The sequence below is a fragment of the Rhincodon typus genome, chromosome 6 (assembly GCF_021869965.1).
Source record: "Rhincodon typus isolate 14 chromosome 6, sRhiTyp1.1, whole genome shotgun sequence".
NCBI lineage: Eukaryota > Metazoa > Chordata > Chondrichthyes > Orectolobiformes > Rhincodontidae > Rhincodon > Rhincodon typus.
In genome coordinates, this window is record NC_063337.1 from 57,280,609 (window position 1) to 57,303,089 (window position 22,481).

At 41.8% G+C, this 22,481-nt stretch overlaps 1 protein-coding gene across 1 annotated transcript in view; it reads right to left on the reverse strand.

The window, feature by feature from the left end:
- Positions 1 to 22,481, reverse strand: part of LOC109931073 (NADP-dependent malic enzyme-like) — a 169,560-nt gene that overhangs the window by 82,463 nt on the left and 64,616 nt on the right. The window contains exons 3-5 of the mRNA XM_048598202.1: positions 20,883 to 21,016; positions 15,166 to 15,315; positions 1,453 to 1,528 (exon numbers count right to left, since the gene is read on the reverse strand). Coding sequence (XP_048454159.1) covers positions 1,453 to 1,528; positions 15,166 to 15,315; positions 20,883 to 21,016 — 360 coding nt within the window. The remainder of the gene's footprint in view (positions 1 to 1,452; positions 1,529 to 15,165; positions 15,316 to 20,882; positions 21,017 to 22,481) is intronic.

Here is a 22,481-nt window from a genome sequence, read left to right on the forward strand (position 1 = left end):
TACATTTTAAATTATCTAACAAGCCTGTAATATAGTCTATTAAATTCTCACCTGGATCTATCATGGGCACCCTGTTTTTCCTTCATCTCTTCAACTACTAATTCGAAACAAAGAAACATTGAAAATAGGAGCATTAGGTCATTTGGCCCTTTGAGCCTGCTCCTGTCATTCATTATGATCATGGCTGTTCATCCAACTCAATAGCATGTTCTTGCTTTTCCCGCATATCCTCTGATCTCTCTAGCCCAAGTATTGTATCTAAATTCTTCTTGAAATCATACAACGTTTTGGCCTTGACTGTTTTCTGTGGTAGCGAATTCCACAGGCTCACCACACTCTGGCCGAAGAGATTTCTCCTCATTTCTGTCCTAAATGGTTTAACCTATATCCTTAGACTGTGGCCCCGGTCTGGTCAATCCCTGCCATCGGGATTGTCCTTCCTGCATCTACCCTGTCTAGTCCTGCTAGAATTTTATAGATTTCTGTGAGATTCCTCTCTCAATCTTCAGAGCTCCAGCAAACATAATCTTAACTGATTCAACATCTCCTCATAAGTCAGTCCGGTAAACCTTCATTGCGTTCCCTCTACAGCAAGAATATCCTCTCTCACCAAAACTGCATTCAATATTCCAGGTGTGGTCTCACCAAGAAACTATATAATTGCAGCAACACGTCTGTTCCTGTCCTCAAATTGAAGGCTTGCTTTGAAAGCCAACATACTATTTGCCTTCCTTACCATCTGTTCCACTTGCAAGCTTACTTTCAGTGGCTGGTGTACGAGGACATCTAGACTGTGTGGTATATTCTCTTCACTCAATTCATAGCCAGATAATAGTCAACTTTCCTGTTCTTGCTACCGAAGTGGATAACCTCACATTTATCCACATTATACTGCATCTGCTATGCATTTGCCCAAGTAGTCAGCTTGTCTTAATCACACTTAAGTATCTCTGCATCCTCTTCACAGCTCACTCCAAGCCAACTTTGTGTCATTTGCAAATTTGAAGATATTAGACTTAGTTCCCTCATCCAAACCATCCAAATCTATTTCCAACAGTTGTTTCTAGAAGCTTCCCATCATTGAATTTAAAGATAACTTATTGATCAACTATAGTGTTGCCTGGTAATCTTTCCTTCCAATTTATCTGGACAAAACCCATTCCCACTCCTTTGAGCAAACATTATCCATGATTGAATTGAAACCAAACAACTTGTTAGGAAAGTATACAGGTAAAATTAATTGTAATGTATTAGTGAACATAGTTGCTAGGACTGTCTAAAAATGTAATTATTAGTATATTAGTCTCAACATTACTTAGAAAGCTTTGTAGTTTAACATTACACAAGGAATAATTTATCTTCTTTTTAATACATTATTTTGTTCTAACCCTCCAACAATCCCTGCTACACGACATGAATACAGATATCTACAAACTTTGAAATAAGCTTTACCTTTATATCTTCTTCTGGCCAAGATTTCAACATTGTAGCAATGTGGCCTTTGTCATGAATGGTAATGAACAATCCTCTAGATGGGGAGGAAAAAATAATAAAAAGAATTTCTTAGTTGAAGAGACATAAATAGCCCAGCACTTCCTAAACCTTTTTGGACTATGACCCCATGCTGAGGCTTGGAAATTGTTATGGCCCTCAGTGGGGGTGGGGAGAAGAAGGAAGGAGAAAACCTATGACAGCAGGGGCAGGAGGTTGGCCATTGCTGCCTCAGTGATCATTATTCCAAAATTTCAGCTTGTAACACCTACTTTCACAAGCCTTGGTACAGTCAAAGATTGTTTTTGTTAAAACATAGTTGAATTCTCAATTTACTTCATTTGTTTTCCATTGGAACTGTTACGGTGGGAGGTCCAAATTGGGGTGAACACCTTTCATAAAGAATACTATTTCTGCTCCTAGTTTCCCCCTCTTTCCCCTTTTATTCACCCAACTAACTGACTTAAAAAATGGCACACTCCCAAAGTCATGCTCTGAATGACTTTTGACCTTGTTCACCCAACAGCTTTTCAATGATAGTTGAACTTAATACCAGTAAGCATGACATATAATGCATATAAAATGATATAAAATGACTGAGGCGCTTCGTGGAAGCATTGTAAAAGAATGCGAAACTGACCCAGATAGGTAGATACTAGGTCGGAGAACAAAAGGGAGCATATTAAAGGAGGAAAATGTCATGTGGACATCTGTGGCAAGGTCAGCTTTGTTACTCATCCCTCGCTAGACCATTTCAGAGGTCCAGAGTTACATGTAGGTCAGAACAGGTAGGGATGGCAGAGTTCCCTTCCTGAAAGACATTCGTGATGATGATGAGATAGTAGGAACTGCAGATGCTGGAAAATCTGAGATAACAAGGTGTAGAGCTGGATGAACACAGCAGGCCAAGCAGCATCATAGGAGCAGGAAGGCTATCAGAGATAGTAGGAACTGCAGATGCTGGAAATTGAAGATGATGGTTTTTTCTCCTGACAACCTATGGTAGTTTATACAGAGACTAGCTTTATATTCAAATTCCACTAACTGTATCAGGACGGCATTAGCAAGGGCCTCTGGATTACTGGGACAGTCAGCACGAGTGGATATGTTGCGTAGTAACATAGAAAATACGAGCAGGAGTAGACCATTCAGCCTTGCGAGCTTGCTCTGCCATTCATTATGATCATGGCTGATCATCCAACTTAATAATCTGTTCCCACTTTTCTCCTATATCCTTCGATCTCTTTAGCCCCAAGTGCTGTATCCAATTACTTCTTTAAATCATCTTGACTGCTTCATGTGGTAGCCAATTCCATGGGCTCACCACTCTCTGCATGAAGAAATTCCTCCTCACTCAGTCCTAAATGCTTTATTGCTATCCTTAGACGGTGAACCCTGCTTCTGGATTCCCCGGTTATCGGAACACTCTTTGCGCATCTACCCTGTCCAGACCTGTCAGAATGTTATGAGTTTCTCGGAGATCCCTCCTCGTTCTTCAGAACTCCAGCAAATAAATCCTAAACGATGCAGCCTCTCCTCATACGTCAGTCCTGCCATCCCTGGAATCAGTCTGGTAAACCTTTGCTGCATTCCCTCAGTAGCAGGAGCATCCTTTCTCAGATAAGAAGACCAAAACTGCACTCAATATTCCAGGTGCAGTCTCACCAAAGCCTAAGTAATTGCAACAAGACCCAACTTCCTGTATTTGAATTCTTTTGCTATGAAGGCCTATATATAGTTTGTCTTCTTTACTGCATGCTGCGCCTGCATGCTTACCTTCAATGACTGGTGTACAAGGACACCCAGATCTTGTTGAACATTGAAAACAACAAATGCTGGAGATCACAGCAGGTCAGACAGCATCCACGGAGTGAGAGCAAGCTAACTTTTCCAGTCTAGATGACTCTTCAGCAGAGCTAATGGGAAGTGTGCAGGGGACAGCATTTATACTATAGTTGGGGAGTGGGGTTGTAGTATAGAGTGCTGGTGGAGAGAGGATGTAGATAGTAGATTAAGTGATTGGAATGGGAGAATGGTAGAACAATGGTGTATCTAACTGCCAGACTTGAAAGGACAGACTGTCCCACTGGGCTGGGGGGAGGGGAGAGAGGACATGGTGACAGAGGATGTAACAAGCTGCAAGAAAGGGAAGAATGGGAGTTGGTTCACATTTTGAAGCCATTGAACTCAATATGCAGTCCAGGAAGTTGTGAAGTGCCTAGTCTGAAGATGAAACGTCGTTCCTCCAGTTTGCGCTGTGATTTCAGGAGCACTGCAGCATGCCAAGGACAGACATATGGGCATACGAGCAGGGTGCTGTGTTAAAATGACGGATTACAGGAAGGTCAGGGTCATGCTTACGCACAGACCGCAGCTGTTCCACAAAGCAGTCACCCAGTCTGCATTTGGTTTTGGTTTCTCCAATGTAGAGTAGGCCACATGGTGGGGAAGGGCGGGGTGGTGGTGTGGTTGTGGTGGTGATGGAGAGACAGAGAGAAGGTGGTGGTGGTGCAGCGAATACAATACACAAGATTGGAGGAGGTACAGATGAAATGCGTACAGATGAAATGCTGCTTCATGGGAAAGACTGCTTAGGGCCTTGGATGGTGGGCAGGACGGGGGTGAAGAGGCAGGTGTTGCACCTTCTACAGTTGCATGGGGGAAGGTGCCACGGGAGGTGAGTGTGGAGATTGAATGGACGAGGGTATCCCTGAGGAAGCGATCCCTGCAAAATGCAGACGGTGGGTGGGGGGGGAGGTGTTGGTGTGAGGGGAAGAAGTATTTGGTGTGGCTTTCTGCTGGAGTTGTCTGAATTTTTGGAGAATGACCCTTGAATGCCGAGGGTGGTGGGATAAAAAGTGAGGACAAGGGGGACCCAATCACACTGTTGTGAGTGATAAGAAGGGGAAAGGGCAGAAGCACGGGTGTTAGATGCAGTTGAGGGCCCTGTCAACCATAGTGGGCAGGAATCCACAGTTAGGAAAGAAGGAAGCCATGTCAGCAGCACTGTTTTGGGAGGTGGCATCATCTGGTACTGAGACTGGCTCTAATGTAACAAAGGGTACGTCAGGTTCCAAGCGATCAATTGTGACAGGGAACTCTCTATTCAGAGGCACAGACAGAGGATTCTGCGGCCAGCAGTGAGGTATCAGAATGGTGTGTTGCCTCCCTCCAGCCAGGATCAAAGATATCTTAGAGGGTGTGCAGAATATTCTCAAGGGGAGAAGAAGCAACAGGAGGTCGTTGTACACATCGGAACTAATGACACAGGAAGAGAAAAGGATGGGATTCTGAGGGGACAATATAGGAAGTTAGGCAAGTGCGGAGATTAGCTAGAGCTGTTAGGGAGGATTTAAATTAGTAAAGGGTGCTGGGGGGAGGTGGGAGAGAAAGACCCAGGGAGATAGTGAGGAAAGAGATCAGTCTGAGACTGGTACAGTTGGGAAAAGGGGCAAGTCAAACAATCAGGACAGGTAGGTACAAGGCAGAAAACAAGGTAGGACTGATAAATTAAACTACATTTATTTCAATTCAAGAGGCCTAACAGGTAAGGCAGATGAATTCAGGGCATGGTTGGGAACATGGGACTGGGATATCATTGCGATCACAGAGATGTGGCTCAGGGATTGACAGGGCTGGCAGCTTAATGTTCCAGGGTATAGATGCTATAAGAAGGATTGAAAGTTGGGGGGGAGGGGCAAGACAGGAGCGGGAGTGGAGTATTTGATTAGACATAACATTACAGCTGCATTCAGGGAGGATATTCCTGGGAATATGTCCAGGGAACTTATTTGGGAGGAACAGAGAAATAAGAAATGGATGATCACCTTACTGGGATTATACTATAGATCTCCCAGTAGTGAGCAGGAAATTGAGAAACAAATTTGTAAGGAGATCTCAGTTATCTGAAAGAATAATAGGGTGGGTATGATAGGAGATTTTAACTTTTCAAACACACACTGGGGTAGCCATAGTGTTAATGGCTTGAATGGAGAGGAATTTGTTGAGTGTGTACTAGAAAACTATCTGATTCAGTATGTTGATGTACCTACTAGAGAAGATGCAAAACTTGACCTACGCTTGGGAAATGAGGCAGGGCAGGTAACTGAAGTGGGGGAGCACTTTGGGGCTAGTAATCATAATTCTATTTGTTTCAAAATAGTGATGGAAGACGATAGACCAAATCTATAAGTTAAAGTTCTAAATTGGAGGAAGGTGAATTTTGATAATATTAGGCAAGAACTTTCAAAAGTTGATTGGCAGCGGATGTTTGCAGGTAAAGGGACGGCTGGAAAATGGGAAGCCTTCAAAAATGAAATAATGAGAGTCCGGAGACAGTATATTCCTGTTAGGGTGAAAGGCAAGGCTGGTATGCGTAGGGAATGCTGGATGACTAGAGAAATTGCGGTTTTGGTCAAGAAAAGAAGGAAGCATATGTCTGCTATTGACAGCAGAAGTCCAGTGATTCCCGAGAACAAAGACAGTAGGAGTATACTTAGAAGGGAAATCAGGAGGGCATACAGGGGACATCAGATAGCTTTGGCCAATAGGGTTAAGTAGAATCCAAAGGGATTCTACAAATACATTAAGGGCAAAAGGGTAACTAGGGAGAGAATAGGGCCACTTGCAGATCAGCAAGGCCACCTCTGTGTGGAACCGCATGAGACGGTGGAGGGGGAAGATACTAAATAAGTATTTTGCATTACTTGCGTTTACTGTGAGAAGGATATGGAAGATAGGGAACATGGGGAAATAAATAGCGACTTCTTGAAAAATGTCCATATTACAGAGGAGGTGGCGCTGGACATCTTAAAACACAAAGGTGGATAAACCCTGGGACCCGATCAGGTGTACCCTAGAACTCTATGGGAAGCTAGAGAAGAGATTGCTTGGCCCCTTGCTGAGATACTGGTATCATTGACAACCACAGGCAAGATGCCACAAGATTGGAGGTTGATTAATTTGGTGCCACTATTTAACAGTGGTAAGAAAAATCCAGGGAACCATAGACTGGTAAGCCTGACATCGGTGGTGTGTAAGTTGCTGGAGGGAATCCTGAAGGTCGGGATTTATATGTATTTGAGAAGGCAAGGACCGATTTGGAATAGTCAACATGGCTTTGTGCATGGGAAATCATATCTAACTAAATTAAGCTTTTTGAAGTAGTGAGGAAGAGGATTGATGAAGTCAGAGCAGTGGACCTGATGTATACGGAGTTCAGTAAGGTGTTCGACAAGGTTCCTCGTTGTAGACTAGTTAGCAAGGTTAGAGCACACTGAATCGAGGGAGAACCAGCTATTTGCATACAGAACTGGCTCGAAGGTAGAAGACAGAGGGTGGTGGTGGTGGGTTGCTTTTCAGACTGGAGGCCTTTGACCAGCAGTGTGCCACAAGGATCAGTGCTGGATTCATTGCTTTTCGTCATTTATATAAATGATTTGGATGTGAACATAGGAGATATGGTTAGTAAGTTTGCAGATGACACCAAATTAGTAGATAGCAAGGAAATTTCTTTCAGTACACAACGGGATCTTGATCAGATGGGCCACTGGGCCAAGGAATGGCAGATGGAGTTTACATAGAACACACATAGAACATAGAACAGTACAGGCCCTTCGGCCCACGATGTTGTGCCAACCTATTATCCTACCAAGATCAATCTACCCTCAATACCCTACATTTTACTATCCTCCATGTGCCTATCCAAGAGTCGTTTAAAAGTCTCTAAAGTATCTGACTCCACTACCACTGCCAGCAACGCATTCCACACGCCCACCACTCTCTATGTGAAGACCCGACCTCTGACATCTCCCTACACCTTCCTCCAATCACCTTAAAATTATGCCAATAGTCATAATAGTCATTTCCGCCCTGGGAAAAAGTCTCTGACTATCCACTCTATCTATGCCTCTCATCATCTTGTAAACCTCTATCAAGTCACCTCTCATCCTTCTTCGTTCCAATGAAAAAAGCCCTAGCTCCCTCAACCTTTCCTCATAAGACTGCCTTCCAGTCAAGGCAGCATCCTGGTAAATCCCTCTCTAAAGCTTCCACATCTTTCCTGTAATGAAGTGACCAGAACTGAACACAATATCCCAAGTGTGGTCTAACCAGAGTTTTATAGAGCTGCAGCACAACCTCACGGCTCTTAGACTCAATTCCCCTGTCAATGAAAGCCAACACACCATACGCCTTCTTTACAATTCTATCAACTTGGGTAGCAACTTTGAGGGATCTATGGACGTGGACCCCAAGATCCCTCTGTTCCTCCACACTGCCGAGAATCCTGCCATTAACCCTGTATTCTGCATTGAAATTCAACCTTCCAAAATGAATCACTTCACAGGGTTGAATTCCATCCGACACTTCTTTGCCCAGCTCTGCATCCTGTCAATGTCCCGTTGCAATCTACAACAGCCCTCCACGCTGTGAACAAATCCACCAACCTTTGTGTCATCGGCAAACGTACTAACCCACTCTTCCACTTCCTCATCCAAGTCATTTATAAAGATCACAAAGAGCAGAGGTCCCAGGACAGATCCCTGCAGCACACCACTGGTCACCGAGCTCCAGGCTGAATACTTTCCATCTACTACCACCCTCTGTCTTCTATTGGACAGCCAGTTTAGTATCCAGACAGCCCGATTTCCCTGAATCCCATGCTTCCTTACTTTCTGAATGAGCCTACCATGTGGAACCTTATCAAAAGCCTTGCTAAAATCCATATACACCACATCCACTGCTCTACCTTCATCGATGTGTTTTGTCACATGCTCAAAGAATTCAATAAGACTTGTGAGGCAAAACCTGCCCCTCACAAAGCCATGCTGACTATTTCTAATTAAACTGTGCTTTTCCAAATAATCATAAATACTATCTCTCAGAATCCTCTCCAATAATTTGCCCACCACAGAAGTAAGACTGCCTGGTCTGTAATTTCCAGGATTATCCCTATTCCCTTTCTTGAACAAGGGTATGACATTTGCCACCCTCCAATCTTCTGGCATTACTCCAGTGGACAGTGAGGACACAAAGATCATTGCCAAAGGGGCAGCAATCTCTTCCCTCGCTTCCCGTAGTAACCTTGGGTATATCGTCTGGCCCAGGGGAATTATCTATCCTCATGTTTTTCAAAATTTCTAGCAAATCCTCCTTCCTAACAACAACCTGTTCGAGCATATCTGCCTGTTTCATGCTGTCCTCACAAACATCAAGGTCCCTCTCACTGGTGAATACTGAAGCAAAGTATTCATTAAGGAGCTCCCCTACCTCCTCTGACTCCGCACACAAGTTCCCTCCACTATCCCTGATTGGCCCTACCCTCACTCTGGCCATCGTCTTGTTCCACACATAAGTATAGAAAGCCTTGGGGTTTTCCTTGATCCTACCCGCCAAGGTTTTCTCATACCCCCTTCTAGCTCTCCTAAGTCCATTCTTCAGTTCCTTCCTGGCTACCTTGTAGACCTCTAGAGCCCTGTCCGATCCTTGCTTCCTCAACCTTCCTTCTTCCTCTTGAATAGGTGTTCAACATGTCTTGTCATCCAAGGTTCCTTCACTTTACCATCCTTTCCTTGCCTCAGTGGGACAAACTTATCCAGTACCTGTAGCAATTGCTCCCTAAACCTCCGCATTTCTATCATGCATTTCCCTGAGAACATCTGATTTCAATTGGTGCTCCTTAGTTCTTGCCTAATAGCATTGTAATTCCCCCTCCCCCAATTAAATACTTTCTCATACCGTCTGCTCCTATCCCTCTCCATGACTACAGTAGAAGTCAGGGAGTTGTGATCATTATCACCGAAATGCTCTCCCACCGAGAGATCTGACACCTGACCTGGTTCGTTGCCAAGCACCAAATCCAATATGGCCTCCCCTCTAGTCGGCCTATCTACATATTGAGTCAGAAATCCTTCCTGGACACACCTGACAAAATCTGCTCCATCCAAACTATTTGCACTTCGGAGGTTCCAGTCTATATTAGGGAAGTTGAAGTCGCAGTTGAAGTTTAATTTTAATAAATGAGGTGATGCATTCTGGAAAGGCAAATTAGGGCAAGACTTATCCACTTAATGGTAAAGTCCTGGGCAATGTTACTGAACAAGGCAACTTTGAGCCCAAGTTCATAGTTCCTTGAAAGAGGGGTCGCAGGTAGATAGGATAGTGAAGGTGACGTTTGGTATGCTTGCCTTTATTGGTCAGTGCGTTAAGTATAGGAGTCATGTTGCAGCTGTACAGGACATCGGTTCGGCCACTATTGGAATACTACGTGCAATTCTGGTCTCCCTGCTATCGCATTGATGTTGTGAAACTTGAAAAGGTTCAGAAAAGATTTACAAGGATGTTGCCAGGGTTAGAGGGTTTGAGCTACAGGGACAGGCTGAATAGACTGGGACTATTTTCCCTGCAGAGTCAGAGGCTGAGGGATGACTTTATGGAGGTTTATAAAATCATGAGCAACATGGACAGGGTAAATAGACAAGGTTCGTATCCCACGGTGCGGTAATCCAAAACTACAGCGCATAGGTTTATGGTGAGAGGGGAAAGATTTGAAAGGGCCTCAGATCGTCCTGGTGGGGAATGGAGGTTTAGAGGGATTGGACATTCATGGTGAACAGAAGGCGGTTAGGGCAAGGAACTGGCAATGGTCATTATGGTGGAGGGCATCAGAGGAATCGTGGATTTAGGTGGGCAGGGTCTGGACAAGTGGAGAGAGGATGCAGTCACAAGTACAAATTGTGAACCAACTCCCATTCCTTCCTTTTTTTTAGCTTTACTTGCGATCTTCTCTGTCACCATGTCCTCTCTCCCCTCCCCCACTCCAGTGGGACCATCTGTTCTTTCACGTCTGACAGTTAGACACACCATTGTTCTGCCATTTTCATCACTTAATCTGAACTATCCCTTCTCCCCAAGCACTCTACACTCCAAACACACTCTCCAACAACATAAATGCTGCCCCCTCCACACTTCATGTCAACTCTGATGAAGAGTCATCTTGACTCGAAACGTTAGCTTGCTCCCTTTACATGAATCATTGTTATCTCCAGCATTTGTTGTTTTCAGTACAGATTCAGCATCTACAGTAATTTGCTCCTCTCGTTGAACCTTCCCTTCTCTCGATTTATATCCATTCAAATAATCTGCCTTCCTGTTTTTGCTACCAAAATGGATAACCTCACATTTATCCACATTATACTTCATCTGTAATGCGTCTGTCCACTCATTCAGCTTGTCCAAATCACCCTGAAGCATCTCTGCATCCTCCTCACAGCTCATCCTCCAGAGTCTAGAATGACATGAGCATAGATAACTTGGGGATTTAGGGTCTGGAGGAGGTTATAAAAATAGGGAGGGACAAAACCAATCAGGGATGTGAACCTCAGACATGTGTTTTATTTTGAAGTTTTAGTATTACAAACGTTTCAACTACTTTTGATTCAATTATTTTAAGACAAAGCCTTGTCTCCAGAACCCTCAACAATCCTTGCCTAACCTCCCACCAGAAACAAAGGCAAGAGTAAAATAGTTTTGTTCTACTCCTTGATAGTGTAGATGCTGTCTTCACTACTCCACCTCTCATATCATAGATTTGTTCTACGTTACTTGCACAAAGCTTGATTTCAACGTGAATACTTTATTCAAAAACAAGTTGTTCAAAACTGCTATATACAAATGTAATGAGTTATTCATGGCTCAATAAAAAAAACATTTCAAATTTGAACCATAATTTGGTACAAGTAAAATTAGAGATGCTATGACAATAAATTCCTAAAATTAGGGAGCTAGGCACTTATTATTAACAAATGCTCTAAGGCATCAGTACCTAAAATATTTTGAAGAACAGATGCTATTTGAAGTTTGAATAATAAATAAATATTTCAGAAGGTAAAATTCATAGACAAAATATTCTACATGCAGCTGGTTTAGCACTTACAGAAAAATACTGAATTATAAAGGTCAATGGATCTGTTCAAGCCTTGCACCTTGGCAGACATACAACACCAACACAGATACAGACGCCACCTAAACTTCTAACTGCTTGCATAACAAGTCATCTGCAATGTTTCTAGGCAAATTCCCTCGAGGGAACAACAAGCAGAGATAAAGGAGAATATGTCGTCGTTTTACAATTGAATTTCCAATAGCAATTTGATAAAGGCTGCACATCAAAGATTACTACACAGTGAAGACCTCAATGTATGACATATTAACAAGTGCAGAGGACTGGTTAATCAACAAGAAGAGCGAAAGAGTAAATTGGTCATTTTTGGTGGCAAGCCATAACTAGCGCAGGGATCGCTGCTAAGGTCTCAACTATTTGTAACTTATAACAATAACTTACAAGAAGGGGCCAGATGGAAAATTTGATAATGACGTGAAGATAGGTTAGAAAATAAATTCTCAAAAGGACATACGGAAGTCTACAACAGATTTAGATTGGTCAAGTAAATGACAAAAAATTGACACGAGGTATTGTATAGGAAAATATTAACTTGTTCACTTGGCATAAAGAATATTTCAAACGAGACAAACTGAAGAACTCTACAAGACAGAGGGATCTGGGTATCTTGGATACATGAATCAGAAAAATCTTTGAATGCAGCTACAACAAATGATAAGGAAAACAAATGGGATGTTTCCATTCACTGCAAGGGGAATATATTATGCAAGTAGGACAATATCACTCCATCTGGACCTACTGTGCATAATTTTTAACTTCTCACTTAAAGGGTAAATTGCACTAGAAGCAATTCAAATGGTTCACTCAACTGGTTCATTAAAAGAGATTATTTTATGAGGCAAAATTAAGCAGACTGAGCCTAAATTTACCAGAATTTAGAAGAACGAGAAGTGATCTGACTGAAACAAGCAAGAATTTGAGAGGTCTTGACAGGATGGATGCTGGGGTGGGGGTCATGTTGCCCTGTTGGTAAAGTCTAGAACTTGGGGACAGCTTTTATAAATAAGGGCTCTCCCATTTAAGACTGAGCTAAGGACATCTTTTCCCTGTCGGTCGTTGGATGGAGAGAGAAGAATTGCCATTCCATGGAATTCTCCTCCCCAGAGAGGTGCAAGGCTAAGTAATTGAATAACTTTAAGGCTAAGTTAGGTTTGATCAATTAGGCAGGAAATGATAAGGAAGTGATGAGGCCACAAACAGACCAGACATGATCGTACTGAATTGCAGAGCAGGCTCAAGAGGCTGAAAGGCCTACTCCTGTTCCTAATTCTTGTTAAGTTATACGCTAAAATGTAAAAATTATGAAATAAGTATTTCTGACACATGGTAGTAATGGTATCAAAAGTATATAACATAGGTGATAACTATTAACAACATATTGACTGGCAAGGTAATTCAAAATTGAGTAAATGGGTTCTACACCAATCACATAACTGTGAAGTCAATCCGTCATTGTACTTTTTGCTGCTGCTGTTTCTGAACCAGATGCCAGAGTGAGTATTGGCTGGGTAAACAATTTTAAAGATTAATTTCTCTTCCATCTCCAGCTGACTTCCTTAATAAAATTGCTACATTCAGTGTAATACTAAACCAGAAGGTTATGACTAATTTGTGCTGAATTAGCTGTTCTCAACTGGAAAATTAGACACAACAGACAGAGATGTGAAAAGAATTGGAAAGTAGGCAGTGCTTAATGCCATTGTTGTTCTTTGCCAAACAGCTTGTTGATGATCACAGTTTAATTCAAAGTAAGAATGGTTATTTGGTAAAATACTGGCTGACACTTCAAAGTGAAAGCACATGAAGGCAATTAAGTTGTCATATCATGGGAATTTTAAGAGATTATATCAGAACTACAAATCTGTAAAATAATGCAAAATTATAAATGTGCTGCAGATTTCATAGATGATAGAATCCCTACAGTGTGGAAACAGGCCCTTTGGCCCAACAAGTCCTCACTGACCCTCACAGCTTCCCACCCAGAACCCATCCCCCTATACCCCCCTCATCCCTGAACACTATGGACAATTTAGCATGGCCAATCCACCTAGCCTGCACATCTTTGGACTGTGGGAGGAAACCAGAGCACCCAGAGGAAACCCACGTAGACATGGGGAGAATGTGCAAACTCCACACAGACAGTGGCCCGAGGCTGGAATCAAACTCGGGGCCCTGGTGCTGTGAGGCAGCAGTGCTAACCACTCAGCCACCGTGCCACTTTATGCACAATGAATACAATAACCTGACTGGCCCACTGCCAAATCACCATATGGCCAATAAAACTGTTGGAATAGCTCTTGCGGGCCTACATTTGAAGATGTATATATGAACGTAAAACATTATAAACTAGGAGCAACTGTAGACCATCCAGACTCCCGAGACAGCTTCACCATTCAATACGATCATGGCTGATCTCATCTCAGTCTCAACTCAATTTGTTGCTGAAATGTCACAGCAGTCCGTAAAATTACACAAACACATTACTTTTTAGAAAGCTCTCATTCTCTGTTGCTTTGACAAGCATACAGAAACATCAGGCAAATTTTAAGTGAATTTATTAAACAATCTGATTTCAACACCCCTCTCTTAGATCAGAAGCACTATGTCACTTTGACCATTTTGCAAATCTAACACAGCTTTGGAGATCAGGTCTGAGAACCAAGAAATGCACACAACACAAGTCCAAACAAATACAGGTATTACACTGACCCTATAACTCTGACATTAAGCCAGCATTACTCATGGGGTGTGGTGCCAGAAGAACTCAGCCAGATCAGAAATGGCTCAGACTCTGAAGCACTGTTTGAAAACAAAACCACCTTTGTTCCCACAGTGTTCATAGGAAGATACTGTAAATTTTAGTGTAATTTATAATTTAAAAATACTGCTTCTCAGATGTTTGGGTAAAAGCACCAAGCTGTGTTGCATTAAAATAGATTTGCACTAAATATGTACTGAAATAGCTGATCTCAATAGGACACAGGGATGGGCAGGTCTTCCCAAAGTTGGAGGTCATGAGCCAAAATTTCAGGTCACAAGGTAAGAGGCAGCAATGTCTGACATGGACTCCAACCAAGTGAACAGCTACAAAACAAATCCTCACTTTTTCCCACACCACAGTTTGGCCTCGACAAAACTACCTCAAGACCTGATCTCGCAACAAACTTTACACATTTTTGTAAAAAACAATGAAATTCCTCATAATATTCTCTAACCCAAACCTCCTTCTCTTACAGGCCCCCACCTTACAGGTTTGCCCTCTCATTCTCACAGTCCTCACTGAGGGGTCACAACAATTTTCCAGCTGTGAAATAGGGTCTGGCAGAAAAACCTAGGGCAGGGAGCCCTGCAGTTGTGCTATTGCAGCTGGTGCCAGTGACCAGATTAGGGTCAGGATTGGACACGGGATGGGAGAAGGATTAGGACTCACCTACAGTGTCCTTCATAGCCAAAAATCTTATTCAGCAATCATGAGCTCAATCCTAACATAAAGAATAACTGTTCAATCATTGTGCCATAGAGAAATGAAGGTAACTAGGGATAAAGTGAAATTGTAGAAAATCTGCATTATAAAGATCAATTTGATAATAGCACATTGAAAACTTAAAAACAAATTTAACTGCGCACAAATAAATCTGCAACACAATACCAGCAATGTGAAAAATGCAGAACTTTGGAAGCAGGAGTCAAGTGAAAGAAAAAACTTGACTTACCGTGGCCTTCTGAAGGCCAGGCCATACTGCTGACATGCCAGGCCCACAGTAGGGGTATAAATGATGGGCATAAATCTTTCAATGTTGGAAGTAAGCACTCTATAGAAAAGTTTTTCATTTCGATCCTGCAGAGTCATGAGGATAATATACCTGTTGAGGCAGATGACAACATGCAACATTTTAAAGCTCATTGATGAAAACTGACTGCAAGAAAGGTTCAGCAATTCCACCTAGATTTCAACTACAGTTTTAAAATAAATAAAGTGCATCTTTGATCAATAACTGCATGTCCTAAAAGAAGAACAAATCACATCTTTTATTGATGAATCCTTTATATATTGAACTGTGTTTTGTTTAATTTGTTCATCTGATGTGGATTTTATTGGTTAGGTATGCATCTAATATACCTGGAGAAGATGATGGTATGCCACCATTTAAGACCACAGAGTCTGGGTACTGTCAATACACTCACAATGTTGTTAGGAAGGGAGTTCTATGATTTTGACCATGTGAGATCAAGGAACAGTGACATGGTTCGAAGTCAGGACAGTGTGGAGCTTGAAGGGGAAGGTGGCTGTGTTACCATACATCTATTGTCTTTGCCCTCCTTGGTGGTGGAGTTTGTGTGTTTGGAAGGTGCTGAATTACCCGAGGTGACTGCTGCAGTAAATCTTGTAGATGGTACATTGTGCATTGGTAGTGGAGGGAGTGCAAGTTGAAGGTGATGGTTGGGAATCAATCAAGTGGGTTACTTTGTCCTGAATACGATTGACTTCCTGAGTGTTACTGGAGCTGTGCCATCCAAACAAATGGAGAGTATTCATCACATCCTGTACCTTATAGACGGTGTAAAGGTACATTCGCCAGTTATTTGCCCATTCTGCAAATTTATGAATATTCTTCTGTAAACTATTGCAATCCACCTAAGCCCTAACTATAGTCATCTGCAAATTTAAAAGAAGTGTTTTGGATGCCTAAATCCAAATAGTTACTATAAATTGTGAACAGCACTGGTCACAGCACTGATGTTCTGTGGAACATCACTCCTCAGTTGCTGCAAGTTCCACTAACTGACAGAAGTAAAGAAATACCATCTTTTGTACTGCAGGATGATATTATCAACACAAAGTCATATTGTTTGAAATGAAAAGTATAGCAGCAACAACATTTTAACAGATGACCAATAAAGCATCTGCATAATTTGCTCCTACCAACAAAGTCAATGAAGGACAATGTAACTGTTGTTTACGTAAGGGATTTGGGTGTTTCTAGCCAAATCTATGAAGACCATTTATACCACCTGACTGAACTGTTGATTAACTACAAAAAGCCTACTTGGTTATTAGTCCAGCTAAGATGGATTTGCTAAAACAAAAGTGACTTATGTGGGCCACAGTAGGGAATATGCAAAGTAGCATTTGTAGAAGTGAAAATATGTGTTATTTTGGATTTTCCCATGCCTAGGTCAAAATGAGTTACTTTAGCATGAATGCTTGTTCCAAACTTCAGCACCATCATTGTTGAAGAAAGGCAGAAAATTTGAATGGATGTAGGAGTGCCAGAGTGCCGCTGAATACATGAAAGCCATGCTGAAAACCACACCGGATTTAACAGTACTGAATTATGCAAAGACATTCAGACTTGCTGTTGATGCCAGTGATTTCGGTATTTGGGCTGTTTTACTACAAAATAATGAAATGGGATTGAATGGCCTATCAGTTAACTTTCAAAGAAACTGACTGAATGTCAGCAAAAATATTCCACTGTTCAGAACGAGACATTGAGTCTTGTGTTGACTCTACTTAATATTGAGTATTAAATCAACAACATGGAAGAAATTGTTGAAATTTATACAGACGATAATCCTTTGATTTTTTAAGAAATAAACTTGGGACAAGAATTAACTTTTTATTTCAGTACAGCTGAATTCTCTAACCCTCTAATTTGAAAATTGTACACGTGGCCGTGAAAGAAAATTTTAGGAGAGGACATTTTATTGGTAGCATATTTGAAAACCACTGAGTGATGTGGTCCCCATGGACGGAAGCAAAAAAAGGTTGCTGTGCAACTGATTGGATACTTAGTGCCAATATGATATTAGTGTTAAAGTGACAAAGCAGTAAAGTTAAGACAATGCTTGATGATTAATGAAAATGCCTATTAAAGATACGTTTCCCTTCTTCTTTGGGAAGAGATTTGATCTAAAGTGTGTGGTTCATCTACATTATAATATCATTTATTTTAGAATTTGGATTTGAATTAATGACATGTGGATTTTGGTCTGTGTGTCAGGATGGATATCATGATAAACTTGTAGGTATTTCCGCAGCCTTCCTAAATTTCTTTTAAACAACACTGCGAGTGAGCGAGTTCTTGGAGAGTAACAGGATTTTGTTTTTGTTGGGCAAGATTATGAGCAAACAAAGTAAACAGCATAATGCAATAGGTTTAAGTTCAGAAGGTTCTGATGGGGATGCGATGGCCCTAGTGGCATTCAACTGGACTGTTAATCCGGAGACCTAGATGATGTTTTGGGTATCTGGGTTCGAATCATGCCATGGCAGATGGTAGAATTTGAATTCGATAAATACCTGGAATTAAGAATCTAATGGTGACCATGAATTCATTGTCAATTGTCGGAAAAACCCATCCGGTTCACTAATGTCCTTTAGGGAAGGAAACTGCCGTCGTTACCTGGTCTGGCCTACATGTAACTCCAGACCCATAGCAATGTGGTTGACTCTTAACTGCCACTGGGCAATTAGGGATAGGCAATAAATGCTGCCTAGCCAGCGACGCCCTCATCCCGTGAACGAATAAACAAAAAAAATTGCGCTTATGATTAGGGGAAATACACAATTTTAAAAAAAACTTTTGGATTTCTACTGGGGTTTTACCGAAGTTCTGCCTAAAGCAGTTTGCGTGAACTGAATTCAAGACTGTTAAGAAATAAGTTACCTCAGTTAGCAAAGTTAGTTTTCAAATTCCATCCAGAAATGTTTGGTTAAAACCCTGAAAAGGTTATTTGAAGCTGAGAATGTTGATACTCAGTTGTATGAAGAATCCAGGAAGAGGCTATCGGATTCTCAAAACCAGGAATTTTAGCCATAGTTAAGTCAAATTCTCTGTATGGTAGAGTCATACAGCACAGAAACAGACCCTTTGGTCCAACCAGTCCATGCTGACCACAATCCTGGACTAAACTAGTCCCATCTGCCTGCTCCTGGCTCCAAATTTTTCCTATTCATGTACTTATCCAAATGTCTTTTAAAAGTTGTAATTGTACCTGCATCCACCACTTCCTCTGGCAGTTCATTCCACACATTAACCACCGTCTGAGAGGGAATTATTTCTGGTGTTAGAGTACAGCAAAGGGCTGCTGGTGAAATTAATAAAATTGTAGCTTACTGTGTGCTTTTAAATCTTTAAAATGTATGTTAAAGTGTATATAACTTGGTTTATTTTATCAATCCCCATTTCTTTTAAAAAATAATGTTTACTCCTTAAACCAAATATACAGCATTACAAGCACAAGCTTCAGTGAGAGACCACCAGAATAAAATGAACAAAAATACAAAATGTGATTCATTAAGCCAAATTTCAGTCTGTGATCTGACTTGTCCAATGATAATATCAGGTGGAATTATAAGAAAGGGTTTAAGAGTTTCAGCTACTAGAAGTTTATCCTGTGCCTTATTCTGCTGCCTGATATGAACTACCATTGCACATAGTGTGACCATGGAACTCTTGCCTTCCATCCCTACATACTTTGCTCACATCTTGCATTTTTATTTTCAGCTACTCAAGATTTAGGACCTGACCAGCTGATACAGTCTCACCTCACCTCTGACGAGGCCATGAGTCTTTTGATCTGATACTCGCTGAGGCTGGTACTGTGCATAATTCAATGGTTAGCTCACTACCAGGATCACATGCGCAGAAGCGGCCTGCAGCAAGGCCAGAGGAAAAGACAGTATGCACGTACTGGCTCACCACAGAGTGATTCATATGAAGACAATGGGGTGGCATACAGCACACTGATGGGAATGCATATTAAGATCCGGTGGCTCAGTGGTTAGCACTGCTGCCTCAAAGCGCCAGGGACCTGGGTTCGATTGCACCCTTGGGCGACTGTCTGTGTGGAATTTGCACATTCTCCCCGTGTCTGCGTGGGTTTACTACGCGTGCTCCGGTTTCCTCCCACAGTCCAAAGATGTGGGGGGTAGGTGAATTGGCCATGCTAAATTGCCCACAGTGTTCAGGGATGTTTAGGTTCGGTGGGTTATACATGCAGGGGTAGGGGAATGAGTTGGGGTGGAATGCTCTTCGGAGGGGCTGTGTGGGCCTGTTGGGCTGAATGGCCTGTTTCCACACTGTGGGGACTCTATGATTCTATGAAGATGCTTAGTGTATTGACAAGGCTGCCAATGGGCCTCAACATCAAAGTAGCACAAATGAATCCAGCTCCAGTTTGAAATGGGGCTTCATACTGAGCCTGAAGTCCATTCTTTCTAGTATACTACCATTGGTCAATTCAATTGTTGTGTGGATATGATAACCAATATCTCAGTTGCCATTACAGTACAGACCAAAGCCATCAAAAGCCTCAGAGCTGTAGTGGAAACTCAGACTAGGGTCCTGAGATGCACACATTGTCATGCTAGCCAAGCACATTGCAATGCAGGTTAAACTGCTGCCATCATGGTTACAAATACCATTTTTCAAAAGGGGCTTTTAATTGTCTCAGTACAGGCCAGTAAATGATTAGGATGACTGAAGGGCCAGCCCAGGGCAACGGCAATGCCTTCTTTATGTATAAACCAGCTGTCCTCTCTCATGCTCCCATTTGTTATGGTTTCACGTTCTAAGATGAAAGCAAAATGTGGAGCTGGGGGAACACAGCAGGCCAGGCAGCATCAGAGGAACAGGAAAGCTAACATTTCAGGTTGGGACCCTTCTTCAGAAATCAGATGAAAACATCCTTGCTTCCACAACTGCCACTTCACCATTGCCCTTTTTTAAGCCAGAATGCACAGGTGACTGCCACCACTGCCAAGATAGCACAATCCAAAGCTGGGCCCTCAAAACGCAGGGCATTCTGCAAGGCATCAACAGTGAACGTTGCTGATAGCAGCTTTCCACAAGCTATGTAGCAGCCACAGGAGCAACACAAACAAGGAGCATTAGACCTAGCAAAGACACCTGTAGAAGTGATCTGAGGGCCTTGGGCAAGTATAGCCTTCTATTTAAGAGCCCTCTTTCCCTTCTCTCTGTGCACTGCTGATCCTGTCTGCTGCATATACCCTACACCAAGGTACTGGTGGTGCTCAAGAGGAACTCCAACTACAATTGCTACCACTGAAAGCAGGCTTTTTCCTAACCAGCTTTCCAGATGCTCAAATGTCCTTGGCAGACTGTGCACCACACCCTTGTGAATCCAGAAATACCTGTCAATTCCTTGAATAACACTCTACAGCAGCTGAAAGTTGAATCATTTTAAGTAGCATGAGTGTGTTGGGGTGCTAGTTCAGCTGAACATATGTTTAGCTGAGTGAATCTAAAGAGTGAGAAGTCAACAGAACCAGAGTGCCAGGAAGTCAAATTTTGCAGCCTTTAACATGAAAATACTTATCTATCATCAAAAATAAAACAAATCCCCTTTTTATATGTAGCCACATGTCTGTTGGATTAAAATATATTTTATAGCAATTACCTACTTGTCAAGATCACTGGTTTTGGTCTCGTAGCTTTTAAGGACACGGAGAACCTGAACATCTTGGGTTAAAAAACATGGTGGGAGCAGACCATGAATTCCAAGCTGTAGTCGTTCTTCAAGAGTAAATGCCATTCCCTGAAAAACAAGACCAACCACAATAAAACTGTACTTTTCTTGTGTCACAGCCTGACCGAAAACTCTATACCAACAAATAAAACTCTGAAGTGATAATATTGATAATCTGTATAGACAATAGCGTCAATACTAACTTGTAACAACCAGCAGACGGAAGATTCAAATTTATAATTAAGAGACATTTCACCAATCCTGTAATGTATGCGTGAAGCCAACTATTACAGCAACAGGGAGAGTATTACAGAGTGTCCTTGCCTGGTGAAGCTGACCACTTCACAACAATATTTAAATCTGGCTCCCAAGGTGCAGATGAGAGTCAAATGCAAATCTAGCAGCTGCTGGTGAGGTTTCACGGTGCTCCAGCAATGAAGTGCGGGAAGACCCAGCAGTAAATAAATGTTTTTCAGGGCAATCTCCTTGGCACAAGTGCTACAGATGTATTCCCCTGGCCCCTCAGAGAAGTTTGCTCTTCTCACCAATCACAGCACATCTTCAGTGCCATTAACTGAATTACTGTTTTGCTCCTCACCAACAATAGTACAAAAAATATATTTACAACAGATACTTACTTTCTAATTACCAGGGTTAAATCGCGAATTTTAAGAACGGAGCTCTTTCAAAAATCTAGTCATATTTTGCAGAGCTTAATTTTAAATTTAACTTGTAAATACTTTCTAGATGCAACTGGATAATTAAATAATTAGCTGGCTGGTTAGAAATGGTTATTTTGCCAGCAGGCATTGACTAAGGCCTTTGGAATTTCATCTAGTATAAAAATAGGAGGTTTTACTTTGGATAAAGTAAGAAACACAAAATCCAAGTTTGCAGACTACCATTCAACAGAGTATTTAACTCAGTGATTTTGGAGAGTAAGGGAAGAGGTACTGTTAACAAAACAAACAGAAGGGAAGATGACCAGAGAGTTATGGTCTAGATGGAATAAAATGGTTAAAAGGATAAGTGGTTTGTTGGATAACAAGGTGTAGAGCTGGATGAACACAGCAGGCCAAGCAGCATCAGAGGAGCAGGAAAGCTGATGTTTCGGGTCTGGACCCTTTTTCAGAAATGAGTTTGTTCGTGAGTTTTAAGTTTTTTTCTCTAATTTAAGACTGTAGTTTAAAATTAGGGCTAGAAAAGTGCAAGTCTTATATCACATTTATAGCTTACAGCATTATACTATTTGATATAACAATAAATAACCATTGAATAAATATTGCTATTAATAAAATAAATAAACTAACGCTAGTCTAAGATTTGGCACAGCAGATTATATACCTGAAAATGGGGTGACACAGTCACATTCAGCCCCATTCTTTCCCACCCTCCCTATGATCAGTCTCCAAATCCACCTCAAAACCAAGCCTTGATGTTGCCCTCCCTCATTCCCTGCAGATTGGGAAAGTTGTAGATGCTGTGAGGGAGAAACAATTTTAAAAATTCTTAGAAATGAATGCATTGATCATAC